Source organism: Leptodactylus fuscus, chromosome 5 (genome assembly GCF_031893055.1).
Source record: "Leptodactylus fuscus isolate aLepFus1 chromosome 5, aLepFus1.hap2, whole genome shotgun sequence".
NCBI classification, from domain to species: Eukaryota; Metazoa; Chordata; class Amphibia; order Anura; family Leptodactylidae; genus Leptodactylus; species Leptodactylus fuscus.
Window position 1 is genome coordinate 119,835,844 of NC_134269.1, and position 20,066 is coordinate 119,855,909.

Sequence of the window (20,066 nt, forward strand, 5' to 3'; positions counted from 1 at the left end):
CCTCTTAGACTTTCCAGAAGACTGGAAACAGTTTTGCTTGTGTTTGTAAATTTTATGAAATTTATTAGATTTTATATATTACCCCCCAAAAAACCTGTGATGGTAATTTTTATTTTTTATTCACTGTCTAAAAAAGACAACTGGAAAGACTGAACGGATCCTTATTATCTGCTTTGTAAGTAATAAATGCTACTAAAAATAGCAGAATGCAGTTTTTAAAACCTTTCTTCTCATTGTCTCCACGTTTCTGAATTAATGAAGTTGCTAAGCAACACACCGCTACCTTGGAGTTCTACATAAATCAGTTGTTTCAAAAAGAATATTCATGATATGTTGAATATTTCCGTCCATCAAGGAGTTTAGGGTTTACAAAGTGTATGACATAATGTGTTTCCTCATATCCAGCTTGTTAATTAAATGGCCATATGCTAATGTAGACAGTCTATTTGCATTCTCTTGTATAATATGCAGCATGCCATAATCTCATCGGAATTGTTGTAATGACAAGACCTTGTATACCAGATATTGTGTAATCTCACATTCAGAATCCTAAACCGAAGTGGTCTTACAATACAAACCTATTGTTACACAATGCTGACAAAACATTATGAATAGAGATGAGCGAGTAGTGAAATACTCGAGATTCGAATATTCAATTCGAGTAGTCCTCAATATTCTACTACTCTATTGAATATCAAATCCCATTATAGTCTATGGGAATAAAATACTCGTTTCAGGGAAACCAAAATTCGACAAATGGGAGTCACCAAGTCCACGAGTAGCAGGAGGAGAGTGTTGAGGAGGAGGAAAAGAGAGTGGTACTTGGGCAATCAGTACCGGGAACTATCTGGGGCCAGATGCGGCTTCTGTATATTACCAGGAGAGCACAGACATGCGCAACTATCGACCAGAGACTAGCCTAGTAGCTGAGTGCTGGACGAGTAAAAGCAAAATGGAAGGAGTCCGGGCCCACATACAGAGAGAGAACCGTACAGAGCAGAACACGGTGCGGGGAGAATGATAGACCCGCAGGATAGTATTTTACCTTTGAGTAGCAATCCCCATCATCCCTTCTGCAGAACCAGCATTGATTGGCTGAATGCTATACAGTGTATAGCATTCATCCAATCAACGCTGGTTCTGCAGGACGCTTGTCTTTGACGAGGCGGAGTCTAAGATTGGGCCACAATGAAGACTGCATATTTAACATTAGAGCAGTCGTCTTTGTGGTCTGATAGCTGTGGAATAGCCTGATTAGTTAAAAATGACTTTTCCCAATGGTAGAGCCCCTTTAAGGAGCTGCTCATATTCATATGATTGGTATTACATTATTGCATAGTACATGAGATGCTTGAAATGCATTCTCTAAGCATCTGAGACCAGTTTATTCCGCATGTACTTTTATCCACACTTCACTCTTGCAATCTTACATTGACTAATGTCTTAAGTAGTTGCCCTACCTGTTACTCATGATCTACTACAATGAACTGTGCTTATAAATTAGGTTAGTAAGCCCCATTAGTATGTTATTTATGTACTCTACTATCTAAACCTCTCCAAGTAATTAGAGCCATTGCATTTGGATAGATCATCCGGGTTAACTTTTTTTTTTTATCATCATTCATTACTGTCCACAATAATGATCATTGCTAGAGCCCAGTAATGAGATTCCCTTCAGCATTGAGCTGACCACATTTAACTTTGGTGAACGTTATGAAAATACAGTGAAAGTATATTTTCCTAAGCCAGACTTTTTTGTCAAGACAATTGTCTGTGTTAGATATGTGGCCAGAAATACTAGTGCTAGGGTATAAGTAACCAATAAAGAGCACTCAACAGCCATTTTGTGGAGGCTAGGTGCATTATTTTTCAGAACAAAACAACCCACTGATCAAGCAGTTTAGTTGCTAATATTGATGGTGGGATTGTTTCTAAGAATTATCACACCATTGATCAAACAGCCTCACGACTGCCATCAAAATACTTTTGTTCATGGCCAGCTTTGGTAATTATCTATTAGTCTGCCGACATGACACATTCAAGTGATATTTAATGCTCTGTGTATATCAGTTTATAGAGCCTATATACTAGTAAATCATGCCCTCATGTCTGTTTACTGTGTTTCTTTTTAAGGTGGACCTGTCATATACAGAATGTTAGTCTACCCTCCAACACGCCGTGCTCTCGTAGTTGGTTGTGGATTGCAAATGTTCCAACAGTTGGCTGGCATCAACACTGTAATGTATGTATTTAATTTTAATTGTTTATTCATTTTTTATAGATTGCTTTATTCGTAAGCTATAAAATGAACCATGCAGTAAAAATTATATTCGCTTGATCATCTCTTCTCTACAGGGACATTTTGACAACTTGTATTCTTTAGTAGAGATGAGCGAACACTGTTCGGATCAGCCGATCCGAACAGCATGCTCCCATAGAAATGAATGGAAGCACCTGTGACGTCGGCCGGACGCCGGCAAAGTCAGCGTCACAGGTGCTTCCATTCATTTCTATGGGAGCGTGCTGTTCGGATCGGCTGATCCGAACAGTGTTCGCTCATCTCTATTCTTTAACAAGCTGGCAGGCTTGGACTGTTTGATGGATAAGACAATATAAAATACCTTTAGTAGATATAGACCTTTCTTTTACCATGAGAGATTATGTAACATTACTAGAAATCTATAATAATGCAGATCAAATAATATGCACGGTAAATGTATATTACACAGTTTTTGAGAGAAGAAAAAATGTATACATGTTGCCAGGACAAACAGACTTGCAGTAAAATCAATGTTATCTTTGTGTTAACATAGAGAGATTATACACTGTCCAAGCCTCTATTAGCAAATTGCAATTAACTTACCTGATTGTCTGGACAGTAGAGCAGGAGATAGAGGTTGTCTAGGCTAAACTATATTTTATCATTAGGCCAATCAATGGCCTCAGGAAGGGAACCTGGGTTCCTTTCTTGAGACCACTGCTTGACCTCAGCAATCACGTGTGGCAGGCATTTCCTCTAGAAGAAAACCATGGAGCTTCAGGATTGTACCACATGGGAAGGCACCAGAGCATCTGGGACAGGCGAGTGTGTTTTTGTGTTTTATTTTCATGGTCCCCAGGCCTAATTAATAAAGTTTTAGGCCAACTCTTTTAATAGCTCTGACTGCAAACATGTATCCCATGGTTTAACAGCATCTCAAGATCTCAGCCCACTTCCTTTCTAGAGACCAGTGAGTCATGTCATCCAATCGGAGATCAGATAACAGGCTGGGTTCCTTGCCAGTGTTGTGTAATCAATGGGAGGAATAATCTTACAGCATGGGATGGGAGTTGTTCTCCATCATGGAGGTCACCACAGACAGTATCCTTCTGCCACCAACCACCTGTACAGGGTCCAGGGGGCTCCCCAGGACAGAGCTGGCTCTTCTAACCACCTTAAGTCTATTTCTGTCTCTGGCTGGTATGCTACTCCCCCAGCAGACCACTCTGTGGAAGCGTCAGCCACCATATTGAGAGTTGAAAAAGGCCCTAAGTGACCCTGGACTCCAAAGTCCCTCAGCCTCCTGAGTAGGTAGAGTCTGTGGTGACCCTTTCTATTCAGTGCATCCAGGTGATCAGCCCAGTCCAGCTTATTATTGAGGCGCACACCCAGGTACTTATAGGTCTAGACTACCTCAGTGCCTTTCCCCTGGATGTCCACCAGTTTTGCTAGGGTTTAGGAATAGAGTAGGTAACTTGAGCAATAGTGGTATGGCGTAAAAGCTGAAACTGGATAAAAACCTGCCAGAATATGAAAGTAAGAGGAAATGAGATAAAAGGGTAGATTCCAGTTGAGAGGGAGCAAATAGAAGATATTTCACATTCATGTTGACCAAATTAAATCTTTGCATCCCCCATACTCTGGAACTCCTTACCACGACACATAAGACTGACCCCCACAATCACAGGCTTCAAGAAGGCCCTGAAGACTCACCTATTCAGGAAGGTCTACAACCTCCAATAACACTATCACCGCACCCCCACCTTTACAGTCTCCCCCTCTCCTTCTGTCTCTACCCCCCTTCCCTCATAGATTGTAAGCCCTCGCGGGCAGGGCCCTCTACCCCACTGTGCCAGTCGGTCATTGTTAGCATTATATCTACCTGTATATTCTGTGTATTGTATGTAACCCCCAAATGTAAAGCACCATGGAATTAATGGTGCTATATAAATAAATAAATAATAATAATAATAATAATAGTAGGACCACTTGATGCAAAATGTGACATGAGGCTGCTAAACCAACTTTTTGACTTCACACCTTCCAAACCCCATAACGTTTTTTTCATTCATAGAGCCATATGGTTGGGCTATAAAGTACATCTGGCCCCCACAAAAAACCAAACAAACCAGAAAAAAATACTATAGGTAGGTTCACTAGTGGGCTCTCCATCGTTTGGGTGTGCTGGGATTTTTCTGTCTCTGTAAACAAGAACCTTTCAGGGGTCATAATTATTATTACATAGTCACTGCCTTTTCAAAGTACTTAGTCTTATTTAATAGCATGTGTGATCCTGGACAGAAATATAATGTGCTTTATTTATAAATGTTGCTGCAAAACTGAAAAAAAGACACCACCAAGTATCTCCCTTCTAGCTAGTTTGCGGTTTACGATCTGTTACTAGATAAGGTGCACCCATGGATACCGTTAAAAAGACAAGACTGCTTCACAGTGAGTGGGGGGAGTAGATGTCCTAACTCTTCATAGAGTGAATGGAGAGGGGGAGGGGCTAATTTTTTCCACACACTAAGCACCTACCTGCAAACCCCTTTCTTTCTGCACTGGACTGAACATTCTGTAAATCTCACAACTTTTAATGTAAGAAGTCTACTTTTGTACTTATTCTAATGGGTCATAGACGGCAAATAGCTTTTGTAACTGCTTTCATAGATTTCTTTTCTGTGTTAGGGATCTGTTTAGCTGCCTGCCTGAATTTGCAGTGCAATGTCCCTGGATCTCCTATATTATGGTCATGGGCTTTTCTCAACCATTTGTTTGGTCTGCTATTTCGCAGTTTCTCATGGCAGAATTGCATGTAAAACCAGTAGAAGTAGTAATGGATAGGGACAGGGAAAAAGAGTGCTCCTTATTGTACACTACCCCAGCATGAGAGAAAAATGTCAAATATACTGCAGCCATAATGGGACTATATGCAGCAGGAAAAACTAATAGGACACTGCTTATACAGCCAGAGATCAAACTACCATACACATATTTTAACTTTTCATGAAAACTCTGGTACCTTTTAAAGAGGCCTTTTCATGTCCCCGGCACACGCGGTTTTATATACTGCTAGAAAGCCGACACTGTGCTGAATTCATCGCACTGTCTGCTTTCCCGTTATGTGCCCCGATGGAAGAGCTATCTGTGCATTTACTAATAGCTCTTCACTGTCAGAAGTCCTGACCGTACTGTGTGCGGTGCTATACTGTGAGGGGGCATTCCTTACTGCCCAGCCATGACACTCAGCAGTGAGAAACTGCCACCCAGTACTCGTCTATGGATGATTACTGTCAGCAGGGGGGGAGGGGGGGCATTCCTCATCTCTCAGCGTCATTGCGTGGCCGATAAGGAACACCCCCTCTTAGCGCTACACACAATACTGTCAGTAGGGGCTTAGTAGCTAAACTGTATATAAAATGGCATGTACCGAGGACATGAAAGGTCCTCTTTATCAGTTTAGAAAGCGTGTAATGTAATTGTGTTTAACTTGCTTCCTTTCCTATGGGTTCCAGGACTATACATTTTAAATACGAGTGCTAACACAACAAATATAATGCTTTATTCAAATTTTGTTTCTAAAATGTAATTTCCCTGATGGAATCTGAAACAATTTCATGAAATTTTTCTTAATTTTATTTTAATTCCACTACTGGGAAATTAAAATAAGGAACAATGGAACAACGAAAAAAAGTGTTTATGTAAAGCTGTCCGTACCCGCAGAGAATGAGACAACTGCTCCCAAGTATTGTTTTTTTGTTTATCCTTACTGCCTGGGTTCCCAGTTATTGTCCTCTTACATAGAAGTGTTTCACATCTTCTCTCTAGTGTCCTTAGACTATACAAACTAGTATATAGCAACACAAGACATGTCTGTCCAAGAGTCTATTTGACTGACTAGCTAATTTACAGTTCACTCCCTGTTACTAGTGAAGTCGGGCAGAAAAATATACTTCTATCTACTTTTGGCTGCTTGTGTAATTACAGATGGAATATTATTCAAAGACCTCAAGCAGTTTCTCTGACTGTGCTCATAGATTGTTGTGTGAGTGATCTTATAGGCTGTAGTATGGAGGCGAAATGTATTTCCCTGTATTTGCAGTTCAGTGTTCCTGAATCTCCTAGATTATGCTCACTTGGGCTTCTCTCTGCTATTTTGTTCCTACTGCAGATTGCTTTTGTCAGAATTGCATGTAAATAAGCCAGTATTAGTAGTAATGGATAGAAGACAGGCCAGACAGCTCCTTATTATACATACCCACAACCTGAGAGAGAAATGTAAAATGTGATTATTAGCAGCAAAAAAAACTCCATAGGACATAATTTATGATGGCTTATAGAACAGACTACCCAGCAAGACCCTGCATATATTTCAACTTTTCATGAAAACTCAGGTACCCTTTACTGAGGGAAACTTCCAAGTAAGTGCAATAGAGTCATTGTTATGTTTTATCACTGAAACAAGTTCAGTACCAACCACTATGTATTGTCATCTCCTATTTTGCAGGAGCCAGGATGGCTTAACCAACTCTCTAGATTGATATTCTACAAGCGTACTTCTGATCCCTTCATGCTTGTATGTTTTAATATTGTATTTTACATTATTTGTTAAAGGGATACCATCATTTGTTACCCTTTTTTCTGGCTAATACTCAGGAATAGCCTTAAGAAAGGCTATTCTTCTCCTACCTTTAGATGTCTTCTACGCGCCGCCTAGAAGATTGAAACCCAGGACGGAAGAAGACACAGGGAGAGGGCATTCCAGAAGAAGATAGAGGTGGCGCTGGAGAGTTCTCTCGCAGCATTGGGAATGCCCCCAGTGCTGTTTGAGCGCTGAGGACCGCCTCCCGTGCTGCAAGAGAACTCATTTGCATACTGAAGAAAACCCAGATTTCTACTGAACAGCGGCACGCAGAAGACATCTAAAGGTAGGAGAAGAATATCCTTTCTTAAGGCTATTCCTACGAGTTAGTCAGTTATCCAATGATAGGATCCCTTTAAGTCTGTTTTGTCCCTTTTTATGTAGCATGAAAGCAAGTTATCTTCATGACACATTGACTAGGACAGTGGTTCCTAACTAGTAGTTTGGGAGCCACAAGTGGCTCGTGACCACTATTAATGTGGCTTAACATTGAAGCCCTCAGTTAGGTCTGTAAGCACTGGTTACAATATGACATAAATATTGACAATGTTCAACATGTATCCAAAACTCATAGCAGTACCAATTTAGTTGGTATAATATAATACCACTAGTTTAATTATTGTAAATATCTTTGTAATTTTCATTCTTCATTTCTCCAAATTTTTTTTCTTTTTTTTTCTTTTTTTTTTTTTTATTTCTTTGAATGTGTCTCACAGTGGACAAAAGGTTGGAGACCTATGGACTTGGATATTTTCATATGAAAATCATAATCTTCTACCGTTTGACAATGAAGTCTTTAATTTGCGTGTGTATTTGTTTGTTACTACTGCTACAGTTACTAGGTTTGCAATATTTTTGTCTGCAGAGAATTCTTGATAACAGTAGCGCTATCAGTGAGTACATTCAGCTACGGTTTAGGGCTGGTGTCAAGAGAGTGAAACGCAGTAATTGGCCTAGGCAGCCAGGTAGTGAGCCGTGAAGACTAAAAATGTATGTCAACCTTAGGGCTAGTTCACACGTGGGCAAAGGGGAGGTTTTTGACAGCGGAATTCGCTTCAAAAACCTCTCCTTTAACATGGTGGTCTATGTAGACCACTAGCTTTTTTTTTCCTCCTAGCGTTTTCCACCTGAAGAAGCGACATGACCTTTCTTCAGGCGGAAAACGCCTGAAGAATTGCATAGAAGTGAATGGGAGGCGAAAACCGCGCGGTAAAAAACCGCGCGGTTTTTTGCACACAAAACCGCGCGTTTTTTTGCAAAAAACCGCGCGGTTTTCGCCTGCAGTTTCTATAGCACATATAGGAAAAAAAACCCTAGCGAAAACCGCTAGCGAAAACCGCGTCAAAAACCTCGTCAAAAACCGCGTGGAATGCAAAAAACAGCGTCAAAAAAACTCCTCGAGGTTTTTTACCTCACACAAATAAGCTAGGCGGTTTTCACGTGTGAACTGACCCTGTTGGTAATGATTAAAGAAGCCAGAGGGGACAAACATATGGAGCTAGTTTGGCTTTGTAAGCCATGTGTTAAAACTTGTCATATTTGATTGTATCAATCTTGTCCTTAAATTACTTAGTAAGGTCTTACACATTGCATTTCTTATAAGTAGCTAGTAAGCAGGTAGTAAATTATGAATGTTATTAAAATATATTTTAGAGCATTACACCTAGAAGCAATGGTATGAAAGTTTATGAACTCAAATTTATAGAAATGTATATTTTGTTATCTTACATCTTGATGTATTTTTGCTGGTCTCTGGTACTGTCATTGGTTCAATCAATATTTTCTCTGTGAATTCATCCACAAATTTTTATGCACTTATGAATGCCGGTTAACTGCACTTGATCTACCATATGGCATACAGCATCTTCCTACTGGTTGGGAGACAACCTCATTATTGTTCCCTTGATCAGCCAGTACATAGCTGTATATAAACATATGCACAAGAAAAATAGGGACAGAGTAGAACAGATAACAGTTATTGCCCAGGGCTAATTCTTGCATGTCTACAATAATACAGAGGCATGGTTAAAATATCATTATAATGTACACTCCACATACTGTACTTCTACATGGTGCACACCTATTGTGTAATATGGCACATGCTATTGAACAATATGGGGTACAAATAAGAAGTTTGTACATAACAAAATCAAAAAAGCAAGCAAAGAATGAAAAAAATCAATACCTCTAATGTCAAAGATTTCAAAGTTTCACAGATAAAGCAGATTTTAGTTATTCAAAGATGATTTTTAACAGTTGCAAGAACTGCCAGAAACTGCACCAAATGTGCTCAATATATTCAGGGTATTTTACTTCATCAGTCTTGTTGCTGTATAATACTCAATTTTTAGTAAATCTGGGTAATACTTTTAAGATGTGCTCTCCGGTAGGGAAAAAGTTTAACTGGTGACTGAAAGCAGCTTACCTAGTGACCACTATATGAGCTGCATCTACTATTGCTTATGTTATGGCCGTTTCACTAGAATTCCCAGCTCTGTTTCAATTGATGTAGAAGTTGGATAAACAGCAGACATTAGTAATTATGTAGTTTCCAGCACTCTGTTTCCTATAATAGATCGTGTATTGCAGGTTTTCTGTTGACACTGGAAAAAGGGCTAATACTTTCTGTATTGTGGCTATGTTAAGAGACTGGTGGTGATGGTGCCAGTTTGCTAATGTTAACAAAATGTGTTCAAGCTATACAAGTTAGAGTTGCCACGATAAGTTATTACTTGATATAGATAACATTGCAGGTTTTGTTTGTTTTTTTGACAACTCTATTGAATTATGAATACAAAAGATTTTAAGCAATAATTTAAATAGTAAGGTATGTATGGTTGTCAACTAAATAGACGGACTTTCTGCAAAGTTGCAAACAAAAAAATATATGAGAAATTTATGTACAGTTTGCTGTTACTCTGGAATTGTGGGACTATTTACAGTATGGGTACATTTTGTCTGTGAGATGCATGGGGCAACTATTAGACTATTATTAAAGGGGTTGTCTGGGATAAAATGGAATTTATGAACTAATCTAAACACGCTCCTACTTTCTAAATTACATAATTTAGCAAAAAATGTATATTTATTGACCGCCCCAGGGACATTTTCTGGTTATTCAGTGACGTTGTTTCCCAGTTTACGGAAATGGAATGTCACCAATACAATCCCACCCTCTCCACCCCATCATACTTGCCTGTCTTCCTTCCAGACATCCATCTGCGGGACAGCTCCTCCTCTTGACTCTGCTGGTGAGTGCACAATAGTCCCAGCACTGTGGGAGGGGGAGGTATTGAGAAGGGATGTAGTATGCTGCGGGGGTCCCCTCTCCAGCTCATCCCACAGCAGCCAGAACAGTGGATACAACAGCAGTGGTATAGCAGAGGCAGTAGCCGGCTTCTCTGTGCACACGGAGCACAGCGTTCAGCTAACTGCAATGCCCATGAAGTGAGGCTCTCTGGCGTAACCGCCGGAAGCCTTGCTAAGCCCTGCCCACCACTTCACCACCGTGACGAACTGCAGCACCAGCGCTGCTATGAAGATGGGGGAAGGTAAGTAGCATACCGTCTCCCTAACCCACTGCACTACCTACAACCGGTAGTCATGCTGGCGCTCCGCTAAGGAAGTGCCGGCATGGCTGCTGGTAGTCCCCCACTGCATAAGACCCCACAAATAAGACAGGTCATATATTTAGGACGAGAATTTAATATAAGACACTGTCTTATTGTCAGGGAAACATGGTAGTACCATATTGCATTAGTTAAGGCAGCAGGAAGCTACACCATGTAAACAAATGCAGAAGATGCCATGATCCCCTAGAGAAACCCAGAAATCACTCAAAATATTGCTAAATTTTATTGGGGGAACACCCCAGGAATGGATGCTGTCAGTTTCCGAATCAAAGAAAGATGGATAACAAGCTCGGAGAACACAAAAACAGGCATACTCAGGTGCTGTATATCAAAGTGTTCTAAGATTTATTACAAGTTATTTAGCTTATAAAGAGAAATAATGGCTTTATGCCAATTTGTACGCAACAAACTACATCACATAGAAATATGAATTTTCATTGGTCAGAGTATATAATGGGCGTCTACAGATAAGTACGTGCATAACCCATGAGTTGACACATGATTGTCCATGCCCACCATTTTATGAAAGTATAGCCTTATGGAAGTATTTGCACATACCGCTAAAATGGATGATATGGCCTCGAAAGTTTCATAGTGGGGGCTAAGCAAGCTGTTAGAACTGGTTTCATATCTTGTGAACATTCTGTGTCTGATACAAGATATGAGAAACCTAGGAACTTTTTCTAAATGAGATAAGAGGGCAGCAGCTTCTCACAAGGTTAGTAATAAATACATGAAGAACATCTTCTAATATAATGGAGCATTACAGACCAAGATGGCTGAAGAAACAGTGCCTCTCTTTACACAGATATTGTTCCCCTCACAAGTTATTTGGGTGCACTCCTTAATCCATTAATAGCACGAAGAGACCTTTTTTAAAAATTTTGCCTGGAAAACCCCTGGAGGCTGAGGCTCCATGGGCTGGAAATGTCGTAATTTGCTTGTGGCGGAAACGCCATGGGAAAAATTGCAGAGTTTTACAGTACAGGCAAAGTGGATGGAATTCTAACAAATACCATGCCCACTATGAGGTAAAAACCACGGTGCGGACACACCACGGTTTCCAAAACTGGCCTGATTTGGAAATTGTAGTATGTCCATTATAACTACGGAAATATCGGTCTTTTCCCCATAGGGTGTAATTGCAACAGAGAGTCCATGGAGGAAAACTCTGCCAACTTTCTGCTTTAAAGCGCTATGAGAAGAACCACAATGTGTTCCCGCTGCAGTTTTTTTTTCCATAGCACTTTTCAGCTACAGGAATTCCTGTGGGGGGGGGGGCTTAGCCTTTAGGCTAGGGCCACAAGTATCAAAACATAGCTAAAAATGTTGTGGTGAAAAAAAAAATGCAGTAAAAAGTTTGGTTTTCACTGCTTTTATTTATTATTATTATTATTATTATTATTATTAGCTGCATTTTTGAAAATGCATCTGGTTTTTCCATGGCCTTTTTTCCGCTGCATTTCAGCAACTGCAAGAAAAAAAAAACGGGGGGGGGGGGGGGGGGGTGCGACAGGTTAGTTGTATTAGTACCACTTTGAAGTTGACATAGTGTCCTGAATAATCTTTATCATTTTCTTTATTTTTTGGGAGGTGGGATATGATAAACAGCAAAAACCACCATTGTTTGCCAGGCTGCTTTGATCCTGACACGATACCTTTAATAATTGCTTACTCTGTGTTTACAATAAAGGGATTTTCGGTACAATATTGGTCCAACCCTACCAATCACAAGAACGGTGGTCTCGAAGTACCCTATGTGAATGGAGCAGTATTGCACATGTATGAGCACCACTCCATTCTTGTCTGTGCGACTTACCAAGTTAGATGTTCTGGAAGTCTAATGTAAATGGAGCTGTGGCTACGACTGAACAACATCACTCCATTCAAAGAGGGGAACTCCCAAAAAATAAAACGTGTGGATTTAAAGTAACTCAATGCTTTCATGATCTTAGTGTTGCTGCTTATTTTCATATCTCTTATGTTGTATATTTTACAATTAAAGTAAAATATATTGAAAGTTACCTTAGCAGACCCCTGAAAGTTAGGGAGTTAGGCTATGGAGGAATAATTTATGAGCATTTAGAAGATTCCCTGACAAATTCCTGACGTGAAATCAATCATTTAATTAAGTGTTATTAAAGATTAATGCATTTTATCCAGTCATATCACTTCATATAATAAAATCCGTTTGAGGCCCCTTTTCTTCATTTCCCAGAGGACTTTAATCATTTTCTTGTGTGCTCATCCACGCAGATCTGTGAGTCACATCTGCTAGCTACAATAACAATCCATGTGGTTGTCAGGAACATAATAAAGATGAGGATTTTAGAATATTGTGTTCTAGAATATGGCACCTTTCGACATATACTTTTGCAGACAGTCTTGTATTTTCTCTTTTCTTGTTTGTAGTTTTGTTAAAAGGGTTTCCCATCTGATAGCGATGATACTTTGCTAGGATATACAGTCAATTTATGATCTGTCGGGGGTCCAACCTTTGGGACTCGCACTGATTTTGACAATAAAGGGGAGGTTGCAGGGGGCTGGTGTGCAAGGGAAAACCTGTGAAGGGCGCTTGGCGCTACCAGAAAATAGTAGACTTGGAAAATAGTCCAGCACTCATGGCATCAATATCTTAAAAGGCAAAATACTGTCATAAACAGCTCTAGAAAGTGCTTAAGCCATGACTTTACAACAGAGCCTTAGAAGGATTTTTGAGTGACAAATTGTATTTAATAAATGCAGCTGTATAATGTTCTGGAAAGTTGTAAGAAAAAAGTTCAGAAAGGGATGGAATTGCAAAACCGCATTTGCACGATGTTCTTCCAGTTTTTTTTTTTTTTTTTTTTGACATTCCCTGTGTGGTAAAAATGACACATCACCTGTAGTCTGTGGATTCTGTCACATCCTGGGCACCTAGTACATAACGCAAATGGACATAATAGTACATCCTGCCATTAAGGGGTTCTCCGTGTCATGCCACTTGGGGATCTTACGATTGCATGACAGGAGACCATTTTCTCAAGTACACAAGGGAGTGTTTGAGGGTATGGGAGGGTCACTTCAAACAGTTATATCTCGCTCATTATAAAATTCAGTCAGGATTAGGATATTTATATGCAGCTGTATAATATATATGATATAAAAATGGTTATTGTGTACAGGGGGTTAAGTGGTGAATCTGCTTAATAACTGAGTAGAGAAAAATTAAAACATAACAGGTAAAACAATAGATAACTGATATAAGAAAATCTGCATAAAATCAGAAGGGAAGCAGGGGGGCTACATGGTGGATCAGTGGTTAGCACTGCAGCCTTGCAGCGCTGGGGTCCTGGTGTTCAAATCCCGCCAAGGGCAAAAAACTATCTGCAAGGAGTGTGTATGTTCTCCCCGTGTTTGCATGGATTTCCATCCCATATTCCAAAAAGATACAGTCCTATGAAAAAGTTTGGGCACCCCTATTAATCTTAATCATTTTTAGTTCTAAATATTTTGGTGTTTGCAGCAGCCATTTCAGTTTGATATATCTAATAACTGATGGACACAGTAATATTTCAGGATTGAAATGAGGTTTATTGTACTAACAGAAAATGCGCAATATGCATTAAACCAAAATTTGACCGATGCAAAAATATGGGCACCTCAACAGAAAAGTGACATTAATATTTAGTACATCCTCCTTTTGCAAAGATAACAGCCTCTAGTCGCTTCCTGTAGCTTTTAATCAGTTCCTGGATCCTGGATGAAGGTATTTTGGACCATTTCTTTCTACAAAACAATTCAAGTTCAGTTAAGTTTGATGGTCGCCGAACATGGACAGCCCGCTCTCAAATGATCTGAAAACAAAGATTGTTCAACATAGTTGTTCAGGGGAAGGATACAAAAACGTTGTCTCAGAGATTTAACCTGTCAGTTTCCACTGTGAGGAATATAGTAAGGAAATGGAAGACCACAGGGACAGTTCTTATTAAGCCCAGAAGTGGCAGGCCAAGAAAAATATCAGAAAGGCAGAGAAGAAGAATGGTGAGAACAGTCAAGGACAATCCACAGACCAACTCCAAAGAGCTGCAGCATCATCTTGCTGCAGATGGTGTCACTGTGCATCGGTAACAATACAGCGCACTTTGCACAAGGAGAAGCTGTCAGGGAGAGTGATGAGAAAGAAGCCGTTTCTGCACGTACGCCACAAATAGAGTTGCCTGAGGTATGCAAAAGCACATTTGGAGAAGCCAACTTCATTTTGGAAACAAAGATTGAGTTGTTTGGTCATACAAAAAGGCGTTATGCATGGCGTCCAAAAAGAAACAGCATTCCAAGAAAAACACTTGCTACCCACTGTAAAATTTGGTGGAGGTTCCATCATGCTTTGGGGCTGTGTAGCCAATGCCGGCACCGGGAATCTTGGTAAAGTTGAGGGTCGCATGGATTCCACTCAGTATCAGCGGATTCTTGAGAATAATGTTCAAGAATCAGTGACGAAGTTGAAGTTATGCCGGGGATGGATATTTCAGCAAGACAATGATCCAAAACACCGCTCCAAATCCTCAGGCATTCATGCAGAGGAACAATTACAATGTTCTGGAATGGCCATCCCAGTCCCCAGACCTGAATATCATTGAACATCTGTGGGATGATTTGAAGCGGGCTGTCCATGCTCGGCGACCATTAAACTGAACTGAACGCGAATTGTTTGTCCAAAATACCTTTATCCAGGATCCAGGAACTGATTAAAAGCTACAGGAAGCGACTAGAGGCTGTTATCTTTGCAAAAGGAGGATCTACTAAATATTAATGTTACTTTTCTGTTGAGGTGCCCATACTTTTGCACTGGTCAAATTTTGGTTTAATGCATATTGCACATTTTCTGTTAGTACAATAAACCTCATTTCAATCCTGAAATATTACTGTGTCCATCAGTTATTAGATATATCAAACTGAAATGGCTGTTATAAACACCAAAATATTTAGAACTAAAAATGATTAAGATTAATAGGGGTGCCCAAACTTTTTCATAGGACTGTATACTGATAGGGTCTGATAGCTCTATGTGGGGCTCACAATCTACATAAAAAAAATCAAAAAAAAATCACAAGGGACGCAAAGTCGTGGTGCACAGCACTAAATACTCTGGGGGAAGGTAATAGTTAAATTAATCGGCTCAGCTTAAAGGATAAAGAAGGAAAAAACTATCTGAGCAAATATAGTGAACATCTAAAAACCTGTAAGAAAATCAAGCAGTAAATTAGTATGGCAATACAGAAAGAAAAGAGACAATGGATGTCAGTGGATGACATAAAATAGAGAGAATGGGAAAAAGTGACTAGTGACAACTCTTTGCAGTATTAACTCTCTCAACGCATTCAATGAGAGAAAAGGTTTTCCCTAATTGAACGCGATATGAATTCCTGTGGCCATCAAAAAATATTCTCCTTTTCAGCCACAGGAAAATGGCCGACAGACATGCGCAGTCGGCGCTTTTGAATGAAGACGTGATGGTGATGCAGGAGAAGAAGATGGAGACGTTGCTGTAGAGTTTTCAGTTGCTGTTTTAGTGCAGGGGAACGCCCTCAATGCTGTCTGAAAACTCATTTACATGAGTAATAAAGAAGATATTTCTCTGGAACGGTGTTGTGGATCAGACTAATAAAGGTAAGAGAAGAATAGCCTTTCTTAAAGGGATTCTATCATTAAAATCCCTTTTTTTTTTTTTCTCGATCACACATAGAAATAGCCTTAAGAAAGGCTATTCTTCTCCTACCTTTTAGATGTCTTCTCTATGCCACCGTTCAGTAGTAATCCCAGCAAATGCATTCTCTCGCAGCACTGGGAGCGTCCCCAATGCTGCACGAGAAATCTCCAGCTCTGCCTCCATCCTCTTCAGGAATGGCCTCTCCCTGCGTCATCTTCCATCCTGGGTTTCAATCTTCTAGGCATGCGCAGTTGGCTCTGCCATCGGACCTTGAGCAGAGCCGACTGCGCATGCCCGACAGCCACAAGAAAATGGCCGCTTACAAAGGTTACTTACAGAGGCACAGTGGGATTGGAAAGCAATGTCAATCATAACCAGGTCTTGATATGACCAGGCACAATGGACATGGCAGGTATATGTGAGATCTGGGAGGTAGAAAGTATAATTCTATCGATCCTAGTGTAGTGATGGATTGGAGAAAATGTGTATCCCTTGCAGTTTGCATTGAAGTCGCAACCATGTGTCTGCTACTTGCAATGTCTGAGTCATCTAGCTTTGCAGGTTTTTGGTTTTTGAGACCTGGTGGGCATAGTGACTGTGTATCAGATGAAAGGGCGTCCCAGAAAGGATAGTCAAGCCATTGGTGTTTTATAGAGAGCCAGAATGCTGGATCAAGAGCCAGACAACATATGGTTGCCTAGAAGCGAGGTTAGGCACCATCAAAGACAACATAGTAGCTCAGGCTTAGTAAAGTGTAGAGAAGATAGATCAACGAGACTTGGTTAGGGTGAAGAATCTGCCCAAAGTATAAAAGTAAACCCTTCAACATAGTTTCTCGTCATCCAGAATATAAAAGTAAAAAAAAAAAAAAAAAACAATAAGAGGAGATGCTCCATGTGGCAGACTAGGAGAAATAGAGGCCATTCAGTGTGCTGGTTTAGAGTGCAGGTACCTGCCTGCTATCTGATCCCATCAGGATGAGTCCACCTGTCGTCATATTCTTCTACGTCAAAATCCGCTAACCATGCCTTTATGGGCATTGCTTTGTGCATTGTGGTACATTGATTCTGGAACAGGAAAGGATCTTCCCAAACTATTACCAAAATTTAGACATTTACAATGGACCAATATGACGGTATGCTGATGCACTAAGATTTCCCTTCAGTGGAACTAAGCGGCCTAGGACAAACCCTGACAAAGAACTCTGACATTAATCTTCCTTAATCAAACTTTTACAGTAGGCAACTTGCAGTCAAGCAGGTAACTTGAGGCTGGCATGTAGTTGCACTGTAGTGGCGTAACTAGGAATGGCTGGGCCCAAGGCAAACATTTTACAGGGCCTTCAGACCCCAGAGTATAATGATCGGAGATGCAGAGGAGGATGCAAACCTTAAAAACACTGTTGCTTGCCTCTCCTGGGCTCCAGCACACTCCCCGTTGAAGTTGGCCATCTTCAAAGTGTTACAATGCATACTGACGCAAGCCGGGCCCACTTGACATGTGGGGCATCACCAAGTAGGCTCAAAGCCTTTCGGAGCATATGAGAGGTAAGTAATGGTGTTTATGTTCCCTCAGCTCTCCGATCATTATTCTGAGGGGTTTGAAAAGACCCCCAGGTATATTGTGATAATGGTGTTTGTGGGGTTCACTGGCCTGCAACCTTATTTACTGATCCCCTATCATGATCACAGTGGCCTCTGCTGCATTGCTGGCGGCCGTGAGCAAGAGCCAGAATGGGTAAGTAAATATGGCCTGTTACCTGCTGCAGTTAATCCACCAGGTAACAGCCTATTGAAAAAAAAAAATAATAAATCAGCGGCGGTAGCGGCTGCTGTTGGGCCCCCTAATGTCCCTGGCCCTGTGGGAGCTGCTGCCCCAGCAATTGCACCCCCATGGATACCCATGCAGTGAAGGTCCTAGTCCACATGTTTTATGCTGATATTACTGCCAGAGAAGGTTTGGAACTTTACAATTATTGAGCCAGAAAAGCTTTGGTGAGTTTCATGCACTATGCACCTCAGCATGTGGTGACTCCACTGTAACTTTGGTCTACGTTGATATGGTTCCTAAAAGCTTTCTCTTTTCAGTGACACCAATAAGTTTCACAATTGACTTTAGTGTGAATCTAGCCTAAGAGGTGGGTGCTAATACTTTTCCCTATGTAGTATAAATGTAGCAAAATCGTGTCTAAAGTTTGTCTGATATAATCATGATATATAGTTCAGTGTGACTTGAAGGTGTCAGACATAAACATTACAACAGCAGGATAAACTTCCAGGGGTAAAAACGACCATATCAAAGAACCAGAAAAGGAGAGAAGTTGAGACCATAGAGAGAAAGCAAAGAGAAAAAATAGAGAGAATTCTCCCCCCCCCCCCCAATCAATTACAGAACCCTAAACGTGATTCTTCCAATGGTCTCACACCCTTTTCATGAAGATGACCATTCCCCATTATCCATGAGAGCTTAGCAGTGCCAGATGGGATGGAATGATGGTGCACTAAGACCTTGCTATATTTCCACCACTAATGGAAAATATTGAAAAAGTTTGAATGGCCCCCAATGTTGCTAAGAATTCTTACAAACAGTTCCATTTCAAATTAAGAAATCTTAATGAACAGAGATCCAAAGAAAGGGGATGCAATGGCCATATCTACATGACTCAAGAGTACAAAAAGCTGTGTGCCTAATCTTTTATATCCACCCAGTACAGTGTAACGCACCAGTATCCTATAAAAGGGAAACACCATGCACTATGGTAGATCCAAATCGAGATCTGCAGAGACACAACCCTCATTGCTAGTTATCTGTATTTTTACACTATTTTGCCCCTTTCACGTTGCCTATTTGCATGTAAGTGTGAAGGCTTTTAGCTGACAGCAGTAGACGTAGTTGTTTCAGTGAAACGCCTCCATGTGCTGAAGCTGCCAGTTCAGGAGGAGAGAGAAGACAGCTGATGTGAAAAGAACTCTCCGTATACCTTTTACACTTGTTTCCTTTTTTAGATATTTTGTAGGCTTTCATGGGCAAATGCATTTGTTTTGAGACTCTTGCACCACAACTCCCCTACTTACACAGAAATGGCTTAAAGCACAGTATTTCTTACTAGTCACAGCGCAGATACTTGTAATATGCATTTGTTATTAGGCACTACCTATTTACAACTATGTGCCATTCTTACAGGGGCATAACTACCGGGGTAGCAGTGGTAGCAGCTACCACAGGGCCCAGGACACTAGGGGGCCCGGTGGCAGCTGCTACCGCTGCAGTTTTTTTTAAAAAAAAAATAGGCAGTTACCTGCTGGAGTTATTCCAGCATGTAACGGGCCCTATTTACTGCAGCGCCGGGTGCTGCCTGAAGATGGAGAGGAGCTGCCTCTTTGAACAGTCCCATCTTTTAACAGTAGTAAAGCCAGCAATTGCTGGCTTTACTATTGTACCAAAGCAGGGGCCGCCTGCTGTCTGGGCCCCTGCCTCCTGGCACTTGAATGGTGACAGTGGCAGGAGGAACTTCTATCTCCTGCACGCAGTCCCCAAGCCCTGTGCTGGCATCTATACTAGTAGATTGAAGGACCTGAGACATGACTTCATCAAAGGTCCTTTAACCTACATAGATTCAGTGTCTTTTGTGGGCAGAGCTACCCGGATCGTACAGGTCAGTTTACAATGGGGAGAATGGGTTGTAGGCTGTGAGCAAGAGAAAGGAATGGGGGGTGCAGACTGTCAGCAAGAGGAGTACATGGGTGTGCAGGCTGTGTGTGAGAGTCTGCACCCCCATTCCTTACTTTCTCACACACAGCCTTCACTCCCATGTTACCCCTCTTACAGTCTGCACCCCCAATT

At 40.9% G+C, this 20,066-nt stretch overlaps 1 protein-coding gene across 1 annotated transcript in view; it reads left to right on the plus strand.

Annotated features, from left to right (window-relative positions):
• Positions 1-20,066, plus strand: part of SLC2A13 (solute carrier family 2 member 13) — a 129,262-nt gene that overhangs the window by 73,560 nt on the left and 35,636 nt on the right. The window contains exon 4 of the mRNA XM_075274152.1: positions 2,134-2,242. Coding sequence (XP_075130253.1) covers positions 2,134-2,242 — 109 coding nt within the window. The remainder of the gene's footprint in view (positions 1-2,133; positions 2,243-20,066) is intronic.